This window comes from Lactuca serriola, chromosome 8, assembly GCF_051521515.1.
Source record: "Lactuca serriola cultivar US96UC23 chromosome 8, Lser_US96UC23_V15, whole genome shotgun sequence".
Taxonomy (NCBI): domain Eukaryota; kingdom Viridiplantae; phylum Streptophyta; class Magnoliopsida; order Asterales; family Asteraceae; genus Lactuca; species Lactuca serriola.
The window spans coordinates 140,341,349-140,351,640 of record NC_136415.1 but is presented as its reverse complement, the minus strand read 5'-3'; the positions used below and the strand labels follow the sequence as shown (position 1 = coordinate 140,351,640).

At 33.6% G+C, this 10,292-nt stretch overlaps 1 protein-coding gene across 1 annotated transcript; it reads left to right on the top strand.

Annotated features, from left to right (window-relative positions):
• Positions 1-1,486: 1,486 nt before the first annotated feature.
• Positions 1,487-2,486, top strand: LOC145070451 (protein LIGHT-DEPENDENT SHORT HYPOCOTYLS 3-like). The gene has a single exon (XM_079017394.1). The coding sequence runs from the start codon at positions 1,698-1,700 to the stop codon at positions 2,226-2,228; it is 531 nt and encodes a 176-aa protein (XP_078873520.1). The 5' UTR covers positions 1,487-1,697; the 3' UTR covers positions 2,229-2,486.
• The last annotated feature ends 7,806 nt before the right edge of the window (positions 2,487-10,292 follow it).

Genomic DNA, 10,292 nt, shown 5'->3' with positions numbered 1-10,292 from the left:
AACAATTGTGGTTATTCTGACGGGATTCTTGACGATGCTTCTCCAAATTTTGAAGTCCTTCATTTTAATATACTTCTCAATTCGATATTTCCACTTAGGAAAACCATCTGTAGATAAAAGTCTTGGAATGCGAGTAGTTGTGCCCATAACAGAGTCCTGCTCATGGTGATGTGTTTGACTTTGTGAATCCATTGAATATTAACTTAAATAAAAATTAAATTATTTTCTTTTAAAAAAATATGAGTTTCCGGTCAAAACAAGCATTTATGGTCAAAGGGGTGTTTACGGTCGTAAACTCGGTTTACGGTCGAGAGTTTACGGTCGATGTATATGGTTTATGAATCTAAGATTGTGGTTATTGATGAAACTTAATTTACGGTCTAAGAACTGAGTTTACAGTCCAAAAAACTTCTTGAGCTTGCGGCCGTAAACTCTAGGCAGTAAACTCCCAGAACTTCAAGAAATCACGATTTTTGGATTGAACTTGATTCCCCTTCGCAGCAAACACCAACTCCAATCGTAGACAGTGAAGAATATGGCCAAAAACTCGTTTTTAAGATGCTTTGACACTGGTTCTGCTCTGATACCAATTGTAAGGCCCTGAAACGGATCTTACCAGTGATCAATTGTAAGGTCCTGAAACGGATCTTACTAATGATCAAACAAACAAAACAATCAATAATAATGAGAACGAAGTAGAAACAGAAATCAGAACAAGCTTGCACACGCTTCTATTGATGAAAAACGTCTGGTACAATTTGTCTATATCTACCGTAAACTCTGTGGCATCAACAACCATCAAATGACATAACTAGCATCTATATATAGTGGACTTGAGCCGCCTTTGGGTTTACGGCCGTAAACAGGCTTACGGCCGTAAACTCATGCCATGGCCGTAAACTACTAACAACACTACCAAAATTGTCTATTGACTCAAAAGACCCTGTTACAACGAAAGCCTAGACCAAACCATTAACTGGACCCTTCAAACTCCCCATTTTATTGAATGTCATGTCATTAATCCATAATGAGGATCTCGAGTTTAATAGGATTCAACTTCTCATTCAACTCTCCATTCAACTTCCATTGGAGATAACTTAATACACATTATATTTAAGAGAGTTATTCATAAAAATAACCAAAACATATGAGAGTGGTGACAAAATTCTTTTTCCAAAATTTATTGTCTTGAATTCGAAAATCAGCTTAAAGAATTGTTATATTTGTGCGAATTTGACTAATTTTTTTTAATGTTTATTTTGTTTATTTATTTTTTAAATTTAGAGTAACTTTAGTTTTACGAATGATTTAAATTTTTTCTCCATCTACCAATACATTTTAATACAAAATTCTCCATTGTTTGGTATGCCAAAGCATTTTACAGTGTTCTCTCTTATCACTCAATCAAAAAGCTCCGGAAGGTAAATATATAAAAGTTTAAAGTAAGACTACAGTTTTGGTATATGCCACTTTCGCCCTATTTTAGGAAATCCAATTCTCTCTCTCTGTATATATATATATCTCACTTTTCTTGTGATTAGAAAGGAAACCCTAGAAATACGTAGACAATATCATTTAAAAGATACCCGAAAAAGAAAGAGAAAGAGACATATCACATACATCAGTCTCTGATCTTCCCGAAAGTATCAAAATTTACCAAAACCCTAAGGATCAAGAACTAAAAAACCCTAACTTGAATGGATCCTTACTCAGAAAGCTATAGCAACAGTCCCCAAGATTCCGGTAGCTTCTCCACCGTTGCATCTGGCTCCTCCTCAACGTCTCCAGCAGTGGCCACCACCCCTAGCCGCTACGAGAACCAGAAACGCCGAGACTGGAACACCTTCTGCCAGTACCTGAGAAACCACCATCCACCACTCTTTGTTTCACAATGCAGTGGTGCAAATGTGCTTGAATTCCTTTGTTACCTTGACCAGTTTGGAAAGACTAAGGTTCATAACTTGATATGTCCGTTTTATGGGCACCCAACCCCGCCTGGCCCTTGTCCTTGTCCACTGCGACAAGCTTGGGGTAGTCTGGATGCTCTGATTGGCCGTCTTAGGGCCGCTTATGAGGAGAACGGTGGTTCTCCTGAGACGAACCCTTTTGGTGTTCGAGCCGTGAGGCTTTACCTTCGAGAGGTTCGTGATTTGCAATCAAAAGCAAGAGGGATCAGCTACGAGAAGAAGAAACGAAAACGGTTGCCGACACAAGGTGATGTTTCATGAAGTCAACAAACACAAATGATGCAGATGATTATTATGTTGGATCTTGGTATGCATTGATCTTTAATTTTCTTTTTTACTTTGTGTTCTTCCCATGTTGAATTATCAAGACTGAAGAGTACTTATCTTTTGTTGAATTATCAAGACTGAAGAGTACTTCTAACTCTTGTTCTTGCTAAAGGAACTACTGTTAGAGCTAGTTTTAATTAGTTTTCATTGATATCTAGAAAATAATTATTAATCCTATTGTTAATTACATAACATTATTTATGTGCGTACTATTCACTTTCCAAACCATCACACTTGATCACTTCAAATTCGTTATCAAAACTAACATAAAATGCCAAAAACACTGTACATATGCAATGACGTTTGGTTTTTCTTTTTTACAAATTATTAGACTATTTTGTCATGTTACTTCTGTCCTAAAATGACTAAACCATGGTGTTAAAATGAAAACACATAAAAAATAATAATAATAATAAAATAATAAAGAGTATATTTAATCATGAAACAATATTTCATGTTCATCTCAAAGTCCTTTGAGTAATTCAGTTTTTAAACCACTATACTTATACTGGATTTTAAATTCAGAAGAACATAAAATACAAAAAAGAACACAGTAAAGCAAGGATTTACGAACGATTGAACAACGAATTCCAAAGATGATCTATCCAGTCTATTGCAGAAAATTAATTTCGGGATCAAGAGAAATGTTAATTTAAAAATCACTCCTTTTCCAAAAACTAGTATTCGCGCTTTTAATTACGTTATCATTATAAAGATTGATTGCTTGCGAATGGAAAGTCAATGATTTTTTGTTCGTCAAGGATTGCAAGTGGATTACAAGTAGCAATTATTGACTTTTAGTCAGCAACAGATACAATTGGAGAGAGATAGAGAGAGTACTTGAAATTGCTACTTCAGTTTTCTACACTATCACTAGTATTTATGGAACCGATACTTAAAGTACTCTCTCTCTCTCTCTCTCTCTCTCTCTCTCTCTCTCTCTCTCTCTCTCTCTCTCTCTCTCTCTCTCTCTCTCTCTCTCTCTCTCTCTCTCTCTCTCTCTCTCTCTCTCTCTCTCTCTCTCTCTCTCTCTCTCTCTCTCTCTCTCTCTCTCTCTCTCTCTCTCTCTCTCTCTCTCTCTCTCTCTCTCTCTCTCTCTCTCTCTCTCATTTGAACCATCATATAACAATTTGCAAACCTAAGCAAGGGCTTAGGACCCTTAATTTTAAAGGTTATTCAGTTAATTATATATGTATTTATTGAGTTATAAAGAGAAGTTGGAGCTTGACGTGCTAGTAAAAATACTTGTTTATAAAACTAAGGGTTTAATATATATATATATATATATATATATATATATATATATATATATATATATAGAGAGAGAGAGAGAGAGAGAGAGAGAGAGTTAGGTTCAAATGTTTTCACTATCTATTGTGTGCCCGTATGATTGATTCTGGACCAATCATTTTAGTTATTTTAAGAAAGTAATTAATGCATATTAAATGCTGAAGATGTAATTAATACCTATCATGTAATATGCATTAATTACTTTTCTTAAAATAACTAAAATGATTGGTCCAGAATCAGTCATACATACACACAATAGATAGTGAAAACAAAATAAACTAACCGTATATATATATATATATATATATATATATATATATATATATATATATATATATATATATATATATATATATATTCAAAAGTAAGCAAGGGCTTAGGACCCTCAATTTTAAAGGTTATTCAGTTAATTATATATGAATATACACGTATTTATTGAGTTATAAAGACAAGTTGGAGCTTGATCTGCTAGTAAAACTACTGGTTTATAAAACTAAGGGTTATATATATATATATATATATATATATATATATATATATATATATATATATATATATATATATATATATATATATATATATATATATATGGAAAACAAAAAAACCCTAAAAATCATAAACATGCATAAAAAATACCTAGACATTACAAAACTTTTTTTTGAATTTTTATATCAGAAAATCGCAGCCTTTTTGACAATTTTGCTGAAAAAAAAAATAAAAAATCAATTTTTTTGTCAAAATTTTTTTCAGAGATTTTATGATAAAAGCTGCGATTTTTGATAAAAAAATTCAAAAAAAGTTTTGTGATCTCTAAATATTTTTTATGTATTTTTATGATTTTTAGAGTTTTTTTAGGGTTTTTTGTTTTCCATAGAACCTAAACATATATAATAATAATAATAATAATAATAATAATAATAATAATAAAAGACTAACTTAAAACATCAGAATTAATTTGACAATCAAGTTATATTTTTGTACAAGAATTCAAATAGAGATTATATATATATATATATATATATATATATATATATATATATATATATATATATATATATAAATTCACAAATACGTTGTTGTTTCGTGTGTATAAAGTGACTAACCCATTATTATACAAACTCACTAATAGAGGGAGAAATCTGTTAGATTGCTTTAAGAATGGTAGGTGTTGGCAACGCCTATACCAATGTTATTAGGAAAAGACAAAAAAAGGTGTTATAACGTGTTATGATGATAACGGGGAGTAACGTGCAGATTAATAACGTCTGATAACATGGAAGGGGGACGGTATTCACATGTTATAACATCCAATAACGCCTCTTGGGACGTTCATCATACCAACCTCTCTAAACGAATTAACTAACCTTGTAAATTTAATTTGTAACACTAACCAACTATTTAAAGAAAAAAGGATAAAAGTTTGAAATATGTTGTTGCAACCTATGACTAAACACTTCAACTACTCTATATTATTTTTATTGTTTAAAATATAAGATATTTTATTTTTAGCACCCCATTAGATGCTGTATTTAATAATGGTACGGATGTATATTTATATTTAATCAACAAAATCAAAATAACTGTTTAGGAACAGTTTAATTTTCTTTACATTAATTAGTTACCAAACATTTGAAGATTCTTTTTTGGAAAAATATTAAATAAAAGTGATAATATAGTTGGGCTACTAATATAAAAACCTTATACTTTGTCATATTTATCGATTTAATTATAATATAATAAATTATGTTATAAAATCATATATTTTTAGATCATCCCAACCTAATTAACATATAAATTTTGTTAACATTTTTATGTTTTAAATAAGTATTCATATCTTCAAAAATTTATAACAACCACTACCATATTTTTTTAATGAGGGATTATATTTATTGAAAAAACAACATATATAAATTTATAATGGTTTGTTTCATATAAACATACATCTATATTAATATATGTCAATGTCAAATCATAAAGTTTTTTTTTCTTTGTTGAAAAATCATCCGTTGTAGCTTCTATGATTTCGTTACGGTTTTTAGGTTATAAATGATTCAATTTTGGTTTCTTTGTATTGAGAAATCAAATTGCAAAATTCGATTTCTATAACATAGTTTGCAGGTGCAACTTTCATACAAAAATACGAACCATTTTGTAACACTCGTTTCTCAGATTAGATTCGTAGATGGTATAAAGAGAGTCAAATACATGGTTTTTGAAAAAAAAAATCATATATCACGACGTGACAGGAAGGATGTTACGAGGTGACATAACAAATATGTGAATGCGTTTCTGGACGGATGTCACGACATAACAATAGCTGCAGCCCAAACCCATGATCTTTTTAGGTTTCCTCAATATTTGTAACACCCACAAATAAGAGCTAGTCAATTTGACTATTTAAAGGGCTAATGTCATAAAAACCCTTAAGTTTTCAAGAAATTGTTGGTTTTACCCTCCCTCGTTTTTTGGGTTCATTAATGCCGGATATTTGAATTAATTTTTACATGTATGCCCTTTTAGGAGGTTTACCAGTCAACTTCCAGTCATCAATGTTATGACTGTGTGTTCATGTGTGAAATAAGGACCTGTTTCTTTTTCCCCCTTTGCTCTGTAAAAAAGGGTGATTTTTTTTACCCTCTATACGTCTCTCTCTCTCTCTCTCTCTCTCTGTGTCCCTCTTTCATTGAATCTAGTTTTACAAGTCTTGGTGATGATTGAAATTCCGGTGGATGTTGGAAGGTATGGTGATTGCTGCCATGATGTTCTTCCCTTCGATTAGAAGGTCTGATCCCACATTTTCCCTCTTTGAATCCCCTCTTCTTGAATCAGATCGAAGGATGGTGACTGTGGTTGTGATAATCTCTCTCTCTCTCTCTCTCTCTCTCTCTCTCAACACCACATACACACACACACACAACCTAACTCCCTTGAAATCACATGTCTCTCTTCTCTTGTTATGTATTATTGAACACTTGTGTGCTGGATGTACAATTAAAACGAAGAACATAGTATTCCCCTTGTTGTGCGTGTTTATTTTGTGCCCCTTTTTCTCTCTCTATCTACAGGTGTTAGTCAAAGATATATGATGATGAACAGGGTGCCAGGAAAGGGAAGTAATCTTAAAAAAACTTTGAATCTAAGGGATCTAGTAGACGTGGCCCCTTCCACTGCGCTTATTGAAGCTTTTGCATCAAACCCAAATTATCTACACAACTGAGGATTCTTGAGAAACACATCGGGCATTGAACAAACGAAAAACCCATCATGATTTTGCTCCTGTTGATTGTGAATTGGAACTTGGGGTTCAAATTTCTCTAATTGCAACACATTTGTGCACTCACTACCTCTTTCCCCCTTTGTTGCAACTCAATTATCAGCCTTTTCATTTGAATTATATAAATTTGATTAATGTGAAGCTGTGTGAGAAGATGAGAGACTAAGAAAAACTGATAAGTACACATTCTCTTTCTCTCCTGTATGAAGGTTTAACATAATTATAATTAGCACCAAGGAGGAAGCATCTGATATGTACCACAACTGCATCTGATATGAATTGATTACCAAAAACTAGAAAAGACAATAAATAGTAGAAATAAACGTGGGTGGGGGATTGAAGCTAATATGGCCCACTAAATGGAGAGTGTGACTGGGTAAACGATTATTTACCTGCTAAATGGCAGTTTTGATATAATTTATCCAAATATTAGGCATTAATGAACCCAAAAGACCTCAAAGGGTAAAACCAACAATTTCTTGAAAACTTAAGGACTTTTATGACATCAGCCCTATTATAAATGTTAAAATTGACATTTTATAGAAGATTATTTATGATAAATAATCTTAACCAAAGTTATAGTATATGTGATAAAGATTCTGCACATATAAAGAACGCCTAAATCTGACTGCATGAGAGAAAGTAATGGCATTTTTAATATTTTAGCGTGTACATCATAGAAACCGAAATTGGAATCGTTTGATTGTTAGGAAAAACAATCTAAACAATAGTTGAATATCTCATCAATGACTATTCGTCTATAAAAAGACAGTCGATAACGGATGTCATATAAGAGAGTTATGATTTTTAACGGACTTTAACAGTCTAAACTTGTTAAAAATAAAGTCAAAATTAGTCGACAGAGTTTAAATGAGAGTTGTAGATCTCATCGATAGCTACGCATGGATATAAAACCCGTCTAAAATAAAGATCGAATGAAAAACATATGATTTTCTAAGAAACAGAAATTCCTCGTGTAAGCTCACATGCACAGACAGCTTGCACTGTCACTCCACCCAGAATGTGACACGTGGTTTTATGCAAACACGTAATCACTTTGACCAAATAAGCGGCACACAAGGGACCAGGTGCGCGGCGCGCAGATGACTAGGTGCACAGTGTGTAGTCCAAATTCAACTATAAACAGGAGTCGAAATTCAGTTCATTCCCACACCCTTCAAACGTTTCTCTCTCGATTTCTCTCAATTTTAAGCCCTTTCTCCCTTAATTTTTTAGTTAGCGAATCCCTACGATGTCTGATAGCTGACAACTAGGAGCTCTCGAGTCAGAGTTCTGCCCACTTAATTCCTATTTTTCATAAGTGTACATCAAATGAGAGGTCAAGGAGTTTATCGGAGCGCTGCCAAATTCTCTAGTCACCCACCTAAGTCAAGTGAGTGCATAGTCCCTTTAATGAATATGATTTTAATAGAAGTATTAGTTAAATTATTAAATATATATTAGAAATTTTATATGTGAGCTATATGCTTATTACCTGGTTTATGTGTTAGATATGTATTTGAGAATATACAATATGCGAAAAAGATATGATTCTATATATGTGAAAAGGTATATATATTTATTATTAGATGATAACAATAATAGAAATATTATTATATAAAAGGATAAAAGTATATAGTTTATGTTAAATATGTACAAAAGGATTAAACAACATTGGTATTAGGAACCTAATAGTTTTGCCTGTTAATAAGATAAGGCATATTATAGATACTTCGTTCAGTTAAGGTAGTCTCATTCGGGATACGTATTTGTAGGTTAGAACTGAGAGTAGAGATATGTTCTTAGACACTTTTAGGTGTTGATGGTACGTAATACATACCATAGTAAAAATCGTATTCCTTCTTGGGTGACCAAAAATGATGGGCCCGGATCAAACAACTATAATAATATGTCAACTTATTTTCTTAGGTGGCCATAAATGGCGGGCCCATAAATTGACACAAGAACTAGAATACACTAAGGAATGTGCCATAATGGCTATTATGTGCTAAAAGATTTATATTATAGCATACCTTAGGATGTTTATCTAAATTGCTATTAACTGAATAAGTTTAAAGGTCTGTTGCCGACCTGGAATTTAGAAATTTTATGTGTTCAGGTTTCTAAACGTTTAATTGCGTTGTTAGAACATGCATATAACTTTTCGGAGTAATAAAAGAGAGTTACATGTCTAAACCTTAATTCCCTATGTATATTCTCGTATCAATACGCCGAACGCCTATTTTGGTGTATATAACATCGTGATAAGTACTGGTGACTAAAAAAATGGAGGAAATGAGAAGGCTTATGATAGTGAATGATACCTATCTGAAGATATCATAAGAATGGTATCTTGCCTTTAGAATACATCTGATAAATGATACATCTGGTGTAACGACCAAAAATTTCAACAAATTTAAAACATTTTATTTCATTCAAAAACCATTACGTTCATACATCTTGTTTTCAAAATAGTTTAAACATCAGAGTATACCCCCAGAACCATATCACATAAATCATAAAACATGAGGAGCGGTACGATCACGCCTTCGCCTTGCCACGATCTCCTGAAGCACCTGAAGCAATAAACCACAACTGTAAGCCCGAGAGCTTAGTGAGTTCCCCCAAAGTACCCATACACACATAAACATATGCATACAACAAAGAACACCATACTACGGGTCCAATCAACATTCCGGTTGGAATACCCCCGACCCTCAACCATCGGGTTGGAATGCCTACATAACACGAGCCCAATCATCCTACCGGGATGGAATACTCTCGGCCCACAAACATTGGGTTGGAATGCCCAAACACCTATACGTACAACAAGAGCTACTATGGGTCCAATCATCCCTTAGGATGGAATACCCCAGGCCCCTCAATCATCGGGTTGGAATGCCAACATACTATGAGTCCAGTCATCCTACCGGGATGGAATACTCCTGGTCCACAACCATCGGGTTGGAATGCCCCACTTCCTATTCATACAGTAACTACTACTACTATGGGTCCAATCATCCTTCAGCATGGGATACCCTAGGCCCCTCAACCATCGGATTGGAATGCCAACTACTATGAGTCCAATCATCCTACCTGGATGGAATACTCCTGGCCAACAACCACCGGGTTGGAATGCCAATCTACACTAGCCAACATGCACACATAACAGGCAACCACATAATACTCTACAGAACCAACATACTAAGGCCCTATCATCCTACCGGGATGGAATACCCTCTACTACTGTTCAACATACATAACCCGCATGTAACCTCCTACCAGCGTACATAAAGCAAGACCAACTACAGGTCTATAAATAATCACTACCCAACTACCAGGGCACTGATCCATCAAACTAGCCATCACACAACTATCCATTTCTCTAGGATACTAAGCTAACAAGGCATATCCTCATATCACCATCCTATCTT

Coding starts and splice junctions, on each gene's coding strand:
- LOC145070451 (XM_079017394.1), top strand. CDS start 1,698: ATGGATCCTTACTCAGAAAGCTATAGCAACAGTCCCCAAGATTCCGGT.